Source organism: Hemiscyllium ocellatum, chromosome 2, assembly GCF_020745735.1.
Source record: "Hemiscyllium ocellatum isolate sHemOce1 chromosome 2, sHemOce1.pat.X.cur, whole genome shotgun sequence".
Lineage (NCBI taxonomy): Eukaryota > Metazoa > Chordata > Chondrichthyes > Orectolobiformes > Hemiscylliidae > Hemiscyllium > Hemiscyllium ocellatum.
This window is the reverse complement of record NC_083402.1, coordinates 41,019,521-41,033,421: the sequence shown is the minus strand read 5'-3', so window position 1 is coordinate 41,033,421 and position 13,901 is coordinate 41,019,521. Positions and strand designations below refer to the sequence as shown.

At 39.9% G+C, this 13,901-nt stretch overlaps 1 protein-coding gene across 1 annotated transcript in view; it reads left to right on the top strand.

The window, feature by feature from the left end:
* fcho2 (FCH and mu domain containing endocytic adaptor 2) overlaps positions 1-13,901 on the top strand; it is a 202,094-nt gene that overhangs the window by 87,823 nt on the left and 100,370 nt on the right. Inside the window, exons 9-11 of the mRNA XM_060836174.1 lie at positions 7,690-7,734; positions 8,922-8,994; positions 10,194-10,218. Coding sequence (XP_060692157.1) covers positions 7,690-7,734; positions 8,922-8,994; positions 10,194-10,218 — 143 coding nt within the window. The remainder of the gene's footprint in view (positions 1-7,689; positions 7,735-8,921; positions 8,995-10,193; positions 10,219-13,901) is intronic.

Genomic DNA, 13,901 nt, shown 5'->3' with positions numbered 1-13,901 from the left:
GCCATGTCTTGTAAAAGTTGTCCATTTTCTGGTGCACCATATTTGTAAAAAAGTCTAAAGGAATATGTTCCATAATTTAACTTGCGCTACTCGAACAGACCTGTGGCATTCTCAGACACCCAGCACATCAGAATGTTCTTCCTCGCACAAAATGTGAAAATGTTAAAAATCTTTTCCCCATGTACATCTAAGGGAGGTAAATTCAGCAAACCCAGGAGTAAAGAGACTGGGTCCACTTTGACATTGGTCCCCAAGACCCCCTCTATTACACCTGCTACAGTGCTCCAATACACACGGAACCTGTGGCAGGACCACAGACAATGAGTGAGGGTACCCATATTTATCTTACATTTGGGGCACATTGAAGATGCTCCCTGCCAGGGCCAGATGAGCCCTATGAGGAATCTTTAAAGGTATAGCATGGGTCCTATTACATATTGAAATCCTCTTCATATTCTCTCAAATGTCCTCTCATGTTTCTAAAGTGATCTTCACCCCTCTCTCTCCCAGACCTCATGTAGACACTCAATGTAATCTGAGGAACCTCGTCCCAACAAATGATAGAGAGTACTCACTGAAAGAGTGCTCTTATCTCTTTTCCGTATCAGATCTATAACACTCAGTCAAGAGCGTGATCTCCTTTCGGATAAAATCTCTAAATCTGACAGAAATGCAAGAGGTCCCTACTCGATAATCCATACTTATGAGTTATTTGATCAAACGACATCAACATTTCACCCTCAAACAGATCACCCAGATAGGAGACTTCCAATCTGTCCAAAGTTTAAACCTGGGATCCATTGTCCCTGGCCGGAAACCCAGCATGCCAACTATGAGAGTAAGCAAAGGTGTGTTAACCATATTACCCTCCATCTGCCTCATTGCCCTCCATGCTTTGACTGTGTTAGTAACTGTTGGATTACGGCAATGTTTCACAACTGTCCTCATTTTGTCTAAAAACAACAGGTTGATAAGAGGACATTCCATCTGGGAGGTCTCAGTGTCTAACCATGATGATGCCAAGTCCCCACAGGCTCAGTCACTTACATAAAGATAGGAAAGAGTTCAGTTGATATCGTCTAATGTCCGGGAGGTCCATTCCCCCTAGTTCCTGGTCAGTTGCAGTTTGGCAAGCTTAATAAAGGGCCACTTATAGTGCCAAATAAAAGAACTAAACCAGCCATTCAATTTCTGAAATGTTTGCTTAGGAAAGAGCAAAGGGAGCATCCACAAAGGGTACAATAAGTGAGGAAGAACATTCATTTTGATAAGAGTGACTCGACCCAACTGTGATATTGGAAGGGCCCCCACATCTTTTAAGCTCTTGTTTAATCGTGTCAAACAAATGAACAAAATTAACATTGAATAACTCATCAAAGCTAGGGGTAACTGAGAGGCTCAAGTAATGAAAACCTGCCTCTGCCCAGTTAAAGGGGAACCCACCTCTCACGCCAGGCATTCCCCTAAGGCCCTCATAGGCATAGCGTCCAACTTTGAAAAATTGAGCTTGTAACCTGAGAAAGAACCAAATGAATTAATTAGTGAATTAATACACTATATCAAACAGGACACTGAGATTGCTGGGTTTGGGAGCAAAATAAGAACATTATCTACATATAGTGTAGTCTTATGCACGTTCGACCCCAGCTTTGGTGCAGCTAGATTAGGGTCCCCATGAATGGCCTCCACCAACACCAATCACCAATGTGAAAAGTGAAGGTGAAAAGGGACAGCCTTGCCGACTGCCCCACCAATGTTAAAATTGTCAGAACTTAAACCATTGGTGAGAACTGCCACCAGACGATCACCGTAAAGGACCCTTACCCATCTCATAAACACTTCACCCAGGTCAAACAGCTTCAAGATATAAAAAGATATGGCCATTCCACCCGATCAAAACCCTTCTCCACATCCAAAGAGACCACTGACCCTTGAACGGATCGCTGCTGGCACACTTGAATCATGTTAAGTAGCCTCATAATATTAGAGGATCGGCGACCCTTTATAAAGCCTGTCTGATCTTCTTTAACAATAGAGGACAATTCTCCTTCCAACCTCAATACCAAAGCCTTAGACAAAATTTTATAATCAGAGTTTAAGAGCGAGATAGTCTGTAAGAACCACAGTCCTCCAGGGCCTTCCCCTTTTTGAGGATAAGAGAGATATTAGCCTCTCTCAAGGATGGCAGGAGGCATTCACAACTATATGAATAGTTGTACATGTCTAGTATCGGTCCTGACCGTATGTTTACAAATTCCCATTAGGAATTTCCCAATGAGAAGAAATCTCTGGGAAGACCATCAGGGCTGGGTGCCCTTTCACTTTAAAGTTGCCTCACCCGTCTCCTGTATCTTTTGTGGAGATGGAGCACTAAGGAGAGACGCCTGCTCAGCAGACACTCCTGGAAGATCTAAGTTCCTAAAAAAAATCCCATTTTATCTTGTCTATCCTCAACATTCAGACTGTTACAGTTCAGACCAGAACCTCTGAAATGCCGCATTGATCTTTTTAGCATTACAAGCAAGCGCCCTATTCCCTTCCCTACTAGAAGCAATAGATTGGGAGGCATTCTTCTTCCTAACCAGGTATGCCAAATATTTACCCGACCTATCAGCATGCTCAAACAAGCTTTGCTTCGCAAAGAAAAGTTCCTTCTTGGCTGTATGCATGAACATGGAGTTTAAGGCGGATCAAAGAGCTGTGATCCGCTGCAACTTAGTCACTGATGGTGTAGTGTAATATGCTGTCTCAGCTGCCTTCAGTTGTGCATTGAGCAGATGCTGCTGCTCTCCCTTACATCGCTTCTGACTGGCTGAGTGTGAGATCATTATCTCTGTAGCATAGGCCTTAGCAATCTCCCAAAGAATGGATGGATTACTAGCTGTAGCAGAGTTGGTGGCCAAAAATACTTCAAATTCCCTAGAAAAATACTCAACGAACTTGCTGTCCTTGAGGGTGATGGGATCTATTTGCCAGCACTGTGAGCTTATTGCATAGCCCTAATCCTGACCCTAAATATACTGCTGCATGATCAGACCTGGCAATATTCCCAATTGAACAAGATATAACTGAATCTAGATGAGCCGCAGGAATTAGGAAAAAAATCAGTCTTTGTATGGCACTTATGAGGTTTGGAAAAGAACGTAAAGTCCCTGTCCATAGAATGAAAATGTCTCCAAATGTCTACCAACCCCAGTTCCACAGATAGATCACCCAACTGTTAGATTGTGGAGAAAGCTTTGGGGGGGGGGGGGGCCTTTGGGCATTTTATCCAGCACAGGATCCATTAAAACTTCCCCATAATAACATACCGCGATGCAAAGGCCATCAGTTCAGATAGTTCATCAATCAAAAATTTAAGGGATTGGGCCGGAGGACAATAGACATTCAAAATACCAAACTCCTCACCATGTGTTAGGGCTTAAGGATAACAATCTGGCCATATTCATCTTTAACACAATCTATTAAATTAAATGGAAGATTCTTCTGGACAAGTATGGCCATCCCCCTGCTCTTAGTGTTAAAGGATGAGAAAAACACCCGATCAAACACTCCCTGCTGTAACTTCAAGTGTACCTTGTCATTAAGGCGAGTCTCCTGCAACAGGGCAACATTCACCCTCTCCTTTTTAAGGCTCAACAACACTTTTTTCCATTTAACTGGCGAATGGATCCCTCTAATATTCCAGGTGCACCATTTAAGGACACTGCTAGCCATGACCTTTTACAACCACCTTTGACCTGCCGAAGGAAAACATTCGACTTACAGCACACTGGGCATATACCAAAGAAGACTCGTGTCTATTTTCGAAAACCAGAACACAAAACTAAGTACAAAACACAAAAGTCACTTACTGGGGGACTCTACGCCCTGAGCTTAGAGGGCGCTTACACCTCCCACACAAACTCCATTCCCCTTTCCAGCTCAAGCCACACCCCAGACCCAAACAACAGAAGAAAACAGACAAAATAATGAGCACTCTGCCCGCCGCCAACTGTATACCAACACCAATCCTAATCAGAGAGAAAAAAACACACCAACAACAGCTTCCTTCAGAACATTACAAGAAAGCTAGCAAGAGGAAAAGAAAAGAAACATTATTGCCCATGTCTATAAATCCATCCGAATTATTTTAGTGTCCAAGAAACGTTTCACTTATTCTGAGAAGACAGATAACCGTACCGTCTCCTCGGGAGTAATACAAAGCACCATTGGGTACTCATGAAATATTGAAAACAAGATCCCTTACTTTTGACCTCATCAAATGATTTCCTTTTATGGATCACCGCTACAGAAAAGTCCTGGAAAAATATTATTTTAGTTCCCTGGTAAGTCAGGGACTGTGGATCTTTCCCCATCCTTCTAGAATATTCCAGGACTCTCTGCTTGTCCCTATAGCTTTGAAATCATACCAGGACTGGGCGAGCGTGCCAATCCAGACCGGATTGCACCCTGCAACCCGGTGAACTCTGTCAGAACTCTGTCAACTTTCAACCGAGCGGCCTCGGTATCCCAGCCAACAGACTGTGGCAGCCAGTCTTCAAAAAAAGCTTGCTGGCTGTCCACTTTCCACTCCCTAAGCAGCCCAACGATCCGGATATTTTTCCTCCTACCTCGATTTTCCAGCTCATCGATCTGGTCAGTCAAGGCCTGGACCTGTTTTACGAGGGCCTGGATCTGCCCCACCAAGGACTCTATTTCCGATGCCGCGGTCCTCCGCTTAACCTCTTCAACTCATTTACCAAGCCCTTCCAACTCCTTCTCATGCTTTTGTAGCATGACTGATATCGGCTCTAACTGAGTACGATTGTCTTCCATCAACTCCTTGATCATCCTTGGATCGCCACAAGGTCTTCAGCGACGGTCTGCTACGCAGATACCTCTTTCTCAGCATGCCCGATGCCTTCAGCAAGTGTCCTGTGCGTTAAGGCCGGTATGCTTTCCTTTCATCATCCTAGCTCACTCAAAAAGGATTTACAGTAGAACCTTGACTATCCAAATATCAATCATCCGAATCCCGGACCATCCGAACAAGATCCTAAGGCCCTGCAAAAACAGCACCAGGCAACCTAGCATTCAGTTATCAGTTCATTATATAGTATACATTATAGTATACATTGCCAGATAATCGAGAGATGTTTGATAACCGGCACTATGATGTGATTTGCTGGATAATCGCGAGACACTCTGACAACTGGCACTTATGCATAACTGCTTGTTTCCAGCCACCCAAACTCCCTTCCCGTCTCACTCAGACAAACAAAGTTCCAATACAAACGGATTTAAATGGTTTCACAACCATTTAACATCAATTTTCTCTGAAAAAAGATAGGTTGGGGGGAGGGGCAGCAGAGTAAAAAGTATCACTACATCTGGGCTGGGTGCAGAGCTGAGCAAGGCAGATCTGCTCAGATGGCTGTCATCTTGGATCCCCTGAAAGTGTCTTGACATTTGAAAGGAATGAATGATCTCTAATCACACTTTAATCTACATTTAATTTAGATATTTAATTATATATGACTAATTGCAAGGTTTGTGAAGGTTTGTGGGATGGCATTCCTTGACTAAATTAAATAAAACCTACATCTACCAATCATATGTATTTTCTAAAACTATCTTTATGATTTTATCTGAGTGGAGACAATGGCAGTAGTAGTAGAGTCACTGGGCTAGTAATCCAAAACTCTAGGTTAGTATTCTGGAAATCATTGGTTTGAATCTCACCACAGCAGATGGTAGAATTTGAATTCAATAGAAAATTTGGAATAAAAGGTTTAGCCCAATAGTGACTATGTAACCACTATCAATTTTCAAAAAATCGATCTGCTTTGCTAATGTCCATTAGTGGAGGAATGCAGCTGACGCTTAACTGTACTCTGGACAATTAGGGATAGGCAAGAAATGGCCTAGCCAGTGAACCCACACCCCATGAATAAATTTTTTAAAATTACTCTTCAAAATTTATTTTATTCTTTCTCTGAGCATGTTTGACTATTTTCTACACGTGGAACATAAGTGCATTTTGTACCCTGTTGTTTCAGAAATATCATACTAAAAGTCTTGGCTATCCAAGGCCAGGATCTTTTAGCTGGAGGGGCTTCTGGGTAGTGCTAATTGCCTACAAACGGGACTCCTGTACCTGACCTGTTTCAGTCCAAGCAGCCTCATGGGTAGCATTGGCTAAAACTGGGATAACAAGGCAACCCGAGCTTCTGTCACAAAATCCAGGGCCAACTAAGTGTGATGAGGTGTTATGCTAGAATGGGAAGATGAAGCCTTACAATGGGGAGAGAAGTGTTGTCATGAAGCAGTCAGGTGGGAGGGAGCACACAAGGGATACGAACCTCTGGTACAGAAAGGGATCCCATCATTCCCAAACAGAGACTCAAGAAGGATAAACCACTGGACTTCATTCCATTCCTTCCTCCAAAGCACTAACTCTTCTGATTGGCATCAGAATTAAGGCTGGTTGGAAGTTGCCGTCAAGTAATCAATAATTGGTTACTTAAGGGTTATATGGAACTGAAACGAGGTATACCTTCACCGGCCACATGGTGTGAAAGTGCAGATTGAGGAAGAGCATTTGGAAGGCATTGGGGAATTTTTGACTCCACCCCTTTGCACACAAGCACACTGGCAGATGACTGTAAAATTCTGCCCCAGGTCCTTTTGCAAGAGTTTTTCAAATTTATCTGATGCAACCCCTTTCCAAAAATCCGACAATCCACTATGAAGTAAAATTTAATGTGAAATGGACTTTTCATCTCCTAGGTAGATGAGGGAGCTTTTATTTTTCATTTTATTTACCTCTGAACTGATTACTTGTAAACTCATGGATTACAATTACAAAACAAGGTGCTTTAATTATTCTTGGCAAGATTAGCATATTGTTGAATTAATTTTAAAGAATCTGACATTAAAGTAGCAGTAAAGTCACATTATATGTATATTTTTTTTGTATGAGATTGAATTAAGCTTCATGCTACAAAATTTGGCTGATTTCTACACTTTTTCCTGGCCTTGGTGTAATTAGTGTTCCTATTTGTGTGTTCAGGAAATTAAGTTGTACAGAGTAGGCATGCAGGCCTCTGGCTTTGAGTTTGTTAACTAGCAGAAATCTACCTGTTGTTACACACTTGAGAAACTTATTTTAAGTGATTAATCATTAGGATGTTCTGACTTCTGTACAGAAGCATCAGTCAGCATGTCTGCTGCCTTTAAGATTGTCCTAAGTCATTTGCTGTTTTGAGGGAAGCTAGTTGAAAAAATGTAATGTCTACTGTGGGTGCTCAGGTATATTGCTGCCTGATGATGGGAGCAGAAAAACAAGACCGATGTTGCCTTGCATAATTCCTACCTGAAAAGAATGAGTTTGAATATTTCTTTTGAGAGAAATCAGAGGGCAACACAAAGGAATGGAAACCAGGTGTCATTAGTCTTGCTTTATTTGTTGCTTTGTGCTGAGGGAATATATTCTGGAAGCAAAGCACAAGACGTTCAGGTGTATAATTTCATAAAAGATTATCGGATTTCTTTGATAGTGCATTTTACACATACACATATTTATCTTGCCACACAAAAAATTAAGCGATATTTTGACTGCTAAATTGAAACTTTATGTTTTCAAAACTATGATGAATTGTGAAGGAAACTCAATTTGAAGCATCGTGATTTGTTTTCTTGCTTTAGGTCCTGTTGAATTTGAAGAATGTAATGTAACCAATGCTCTAGAAGGTAAATTTTCAGCTGCTAATAAATATATACGGTTCAGTAGTTTTGTTTATGATGTATTATAGCATTTGATGTTTCCCACATTGTCTTTCAAGATCCTAACAGCAACAGTTCATCTCACTCACCAGAGTCTTCTTCCTAAACCTCTACAGATTTCTTCCTAAACCTCTACAGCCAATAATAAGTTTTGTTTGCTCTTATTTCTACAATCCTTTTTCTTAATTGATTTCCACATAGCATGCTGCTACAGCATATTTAATTGCTTGTCTCTTTAATTTCTGCTCACTAGAGTTTCACTCTCTGTACATGTCCTCCACAAAGTCTTTCTATCCTCATATCAAAGGAGAAAACCAAGTAGAAAGAAGGGAAATAAAATGGTTGGGGAGAAAGAGACAATTTCTGCCACTGAACACAGAATGAAGGGTGGTTTTAAGTAAAAAGTCTTGTTCATTCTCCTTTTTCTTTTTAACACTTTGCAGATCTGTCTAACAGCCTGCATCGTGTACTTCCTCTTCATTCACCATTTTTTCCTTTTCTTACCACTGAAGGTTGACTTCCTTTTCCCCCTTCCCTGCCTATGTTTATTCTTTTTCTGTTTTCTCCCCATACTACCTTGCCCGCCACACCCACAAGAAAAAAGTTGCAATTCTTCCTTCTCTTGCTCCCTTTCCCCTTCATTTCACACATGTACTCGTGTGCTAGCTCTTGCCTTCTTCATTCTCTTTTCTGCTCCCTTCACTCATCCTTCATCCCCAGACAATCCAGCAAGAAGAGAACAACTCAGACATGACTATAGCAACATAAGAAAAAACTCTTTGCGTTTGAGACATGAGAAATTATTCTCATGGAGATAGCGAACAGTTTTAAAATGCTTATGTAATTCAGGGAAACCATTAAATAATAGTTTAATAATTATTGAGCAAAATGAAAACCAAAAGAACTGCAGACGCTGTAAATCGGAGACAAAAATAGGAATTGCTGGAAAGGCTTAGCAGGTCTGGCAGCATCTGTGGAGAGAAATCACAAGTAAGGAAGAGTCACTCAACCCAAAATGTTAACTTTTGAGAAAATTTGGTTTTGGAGGCTTAACTGAATTTTCAGATATTTAAAGAAGCGTATTTCTTTTTGCAAGATTGGATGTCATTTTAATTGAAATTATTGATTTGTTAACCAGTACTTTTGTATCGCAGGGGTGAAAAAGTCAAAAAGAAAACCTTTTGGGATACCAGGACGGATAAAAAAAGAAAAAGATGCAGATTCAATGTGAGTTTTATTTTAATGGTACAGTCAAATGTTCAGAAGGTTCTTGAGGTTATGCAGTGTTCATAAGAATGTTCTATTGCTATCATATTTTAAAGGTTTCTTTTTAGCTAAAGGTCATGCATTCTGTGGTATTGTTTTTCACCACTTTTTAAGCTTCTACAAAGGAAGGATTTTCTGGAATTTTGTCACTTGTGATGTTAATTAGAGTCCCTTTGCTGTTACCATTGTTCCCTGAAATTTCCACAACTTCTGGCATGAGGGTTTGGCCTGGCAAATAAATGCTTTAAAGGTAAATTTGCTAAGCTAACTTGGAAAGAGCCAGTTTTAAAGTTGGGTCTCCTTAACCTATTCACCTTAGTAAATCTATAAAAATTTGTTTTGTTGCCATTGGTTTTGTGGTAGAAGGTGGTAAGTCACTGTAGATATGACTTGAATGATTGAGAACAGATCCTAATACAGCTGGCATTCAAACTTTGTCTTGTAAGGACTCTAAACTGATCCAGGTCTGTTGTACAAGAGAGATGATAGGAAAATGTCTGCTAAGCTCTGGAACTTCTTACTTGCTCAGTCTTTCTTCCCTTTGATACTCAACATTTTTACTCAAGCTTGACATTACATAATTTTTTTCCTTATAATTTATTCAGTCATTTGCTAAGATGATGGATATTGTGGGCCTTTTCTAATGTTGCATTTATTTAATAGCCATACCGTAATGTACATGGCATACAATGCCATATAAATAAAGTAATAAGAACGATAAAATAGGATGATACCTGGAAGTGAATCTGAAGCAATAATTGGGTCTTGGGTTTGATGAATTTTCACTGATAGTTTTAGGCACTAACAGCTGCTAAATGGAATATTCCTTGTTAAACAATAGCTTTTGCACCATGTCGATGAAAATCCTGCATGATCAATTTAAATTTGTTTGTTTGTTTTATTGTCTTTCTCAGTGCAGTCTTCCAATTATTGTAACATCTATAGATTTATGTCCAGTTCCTTTTATGCCTGTTTTGAAATATTTTAGAATATAATTCTTTGATGTATGAAATGTATTTTATAATAGTACAGATAAAGTCTGAGTAATCCTTCTTTACACAAAATTGCAAATGTTGGCCAGTTCATTTTAAATACTACTTTTGTTTCTGATTGAAATAAGTTGAACGGTTACATTTGTTTTTTTTTTGTTCCTTCCATAGGGAATCTCCAGATGCTGATTCAGTTGTAAGTAAATTATGCAAGGCACAAATCTAATTATGGACAGTGTTTGGCAGTAAAATCAGCTCATTCTTCAGGGAACTATACCACTTTGATAAAATGTTGCATCTACGCTACAGGAACAGAAATAACCATTTGAGTTCACATCATGAGAAAAACTTATAAATAAGAATTTCAATAACGTACCCAGTAAATAGCTCAATGAGTAGCTGAGCAAACAGAGCCTTGATTTACATATTGATGACCATAGACTAGAGAGTTTAAATGCTAAACAGTTTTCAAGCAGCTACATTTTGTGTGGATGCATTTCTAAAATATTATTGTCCTATTCAATAGTAGTACAGAACACAAAAGAAATAAAAACTATATATACAAAATATTTTTCCAGTTAGAAATACCTTAATACAAATTACATTCCCTCCAATTTTTCCTGCCTCTGCATGGACCTCTGAAGTCTTTGGTGGCAATGGCGTCTAGAAGCAGAAATCAGTGCACCTGCTTGCATTTTGCATGGACCCTCTGAGCGGCCACGCAGCTTAGAGAGAACATCAAATACAAACATGGAAATAAAGTTTCAACCTGTTTTTCATCACTATCCTTTAATAGTGACTCAATCCCAGAGAAATATCACTGTTATTTTAATTCATTAATTTTCTACTTGATTAACTCTTTCGAGTTTCTTTTTGAGCTGTGGAGACAATTTTACGATTTCTATTTGGAGCGTTACATAGTATTAATGGCCTAAACTTTATCAGTTTTAACAACATGAAGATTTCTATCCCTAATAATTTCCTTGAATGCTCCCAAGATTAGAAAACAGAAATACGGAAGGTGACTTGTTCACCTGAATTTAACTGAATTGAAAAGATTCCAACTAAGAGAAAACCCTTTCCTTTTTGAACTAACCGCATATTTATTTCAGAAATGAAGCCACGACAAAACTAATTGTTTAATTCTGTTTATTCTACCTGTCATAAACTCAAATGCATCATTATCTTCTATATTATACTATAGTGATCCACCACCACTTTACTGTAGTTATATATATTGTCTTAGAACTGATTCACTTCGGTGAGTATTCCAGAATGACTTTTTGACCTTTTAAAACAACCTTCATGGAAGTAATGAGAACCAAGTGATGCTTTTGAAGGGTTTTTTTTCAAGTTATGGATATTTCCTTAATCTAAAGAAACAACAATCATACCTGATTTTCTAAACTGAAAATCTAATGCACAACTGCTTCTTTTGTTCACACATAAAAGTCTCCCAAAGTAAACAAAACCCATTGCTCACATACACTCAAGCATTTTAAAATAAGTCACTGTGGCTAAAGAAATGCTCACAAGTTAATCAGTAAACCCAGTCAGGTACCTAGAAAACCCATGTGCCGTAAGTTCAAATTTAAAAATCCAAACTTTAAAATCAATGATGTTGAAATTTACATGAATGGCACACTTGAAGAAGAGTTGGATAAATATTCAAGGCATTATAATTTATTTGGTGTTAGTATAGCAACAGCTATAAATTTTGACCAGTCCAATACTTTCTTTTATGATTCAGCTCATAGACATTCTTCCTTAGAATATATTGCCTTTACTGCTATGACACATATAAATAACAGGCTTCTGTGAGCTAATGAGTTGTATCTTATTTAGGGGAGGATAGACAATTCGACTGCTTTATACATAATTAATAACCATAATATTTAATCCTCTGCACATTTTTGCAAATTGAAAAGGAATGGGCATAGACAAAGTCTTTTCCCTGGGGTGGGGGAGTCCAGAACTTGAGGGCATAAGTTTAGGGTGAGAGGGGAAAGATATACAGGGGAACTTCGATTATCCGAACGTGATGGGCGGGCACTATTTCATTCGGATAATCAGTTATTTGGTTAATTGATCAGATGCCTTTTCTCTGGGGCTCGGAGCTTTTAAAGTCTGCTCCCTGTTTAGGAGACTAGCAGCAACACACAGCAAGCGAGCCCTGTCCCCAACACCAACGCCCCCTTCCTGTGTAACACCGCCCCCCCCGACCCCAACCCCGTGTAACACTGTCCCCAACCCCATGTAACACCGCCCCCACCCCGCTCCTGCCCCCATGCAACAGTCCCCCGCCCCCAATCCCATCCAACACTGCCCCCAACCCAGTAAACATTCGCCCCCTCTCCGGGGAGCTGGACTGTACACCAACAACAAGACTGCTGCTGCTGCTACTGTTGCAGTAGCCTTTATGGGATAAGTCTTCAAATAGCACAGACACAGCCACAGCTACAGCCACACACACACCCTTTTACTGCAACTTTTTGACAGGTTCCACCTCTGCCCTGTACAGGACAATGTTGGAGAGATTTTCTGGGGAAGGGGGGTGGGGTTAGGGTACACCCCTCTATAGAACTCCAGGGAAAGTGTGGGGAGAGAGGAGGGCAGGCAGACAGTCATTTGGAGATGGTGCCTATTTAATCATTGTAAACAAAAGACTCGATCACTGTTGGAAACACATCTTTGATGTAATGTTTCCATTGGGACCTCGAGATCTCCTTTGGATAATCCGATTTTAGGAAATTGGTATTCGGATAATCAAGTTTGCTTTGTAAAAGATACCTAAGGGGCAACCTTTTCGTGCAGAGGCTGGTACGTGTATCTAATGAGCTGCCAGAGGAAGTGATAGAGGCTAGTACAATTACAACATTTAAAAGGCATTTGGATGGGTATATGAATAGGAAGGGTTTGGAGGGATATGGGCTGGATGCAGGCAGGTGGGACTAGATTGGGTTGGGATATCTGGTCGGCATGGACAAGTTGGACCGAAGGGCCTGTTTTTCTATGACTCTATGACAGGTCATAGTCCAACAGGTTTATTTGGAAGCACTAGCTTTCGGAGTACTGCTCCTTCACTAGGTGGTTGTGGAGAATAAGATTGTAAGATACAACTTATAGCAAAAGTTTACAATGTGATGTAACTAAAAAGTAATGGGACTATGTATGAAGTTTTTTTAAGCAATTGCATAATCACAATAAACAAAATATGTTTTTAAGAAGAATATTCTTTATTGCTACTCTACAAAAGTGTTCTTGCTTTATTTTTGTCATTTTAAAAAAGTCATCCATGCACTTTGCATCTTCTGCTAGAGCCTCATAGTGATCGCTGCCGAACATGTAAATCCAGATTTCAACTTAGAGATTCAGCATGTTTGTGGGATTCAAGGAACTGTTGCTGCTGGTTTCCTGTACGTCCTTCAGAGCTTTACTGCAGTGATTCTTTAAGTATTTCTAAAATTTATTGTGAAATGTAGGCGTCACAGACAAGGCCAGAATTTATTCCCCATCCCAAAATGCCCGTGAAAAGTTATTGTAAGCAGCCTTCTTTGAATCACTGGAATCCTGTTTTAAAGTGTGTTGTCCAGAATTAGAACACAACACTACAGTGAGGTTGAACACAGTGATTTGTAAACGTTCCTTGCTTTTGTATTCTATCTTCCTTAGCAGAGAGATCGATGACAACGGGGCATATATTTAATTGTTTGAATGATTAGTGGGGAAACGGCGAAAAATATGTTCTCCAAAAGAGCAGCAGAGGCCTGAAACCCTCTGCCTCAAAGAGTAATGGGGTTAGAAACCCACGATTCGTTTAAAAGAGACCTAGGTATATGGGTGTGCTGTAACTTGCAGATCTGTGGACAGAGTGCTAGA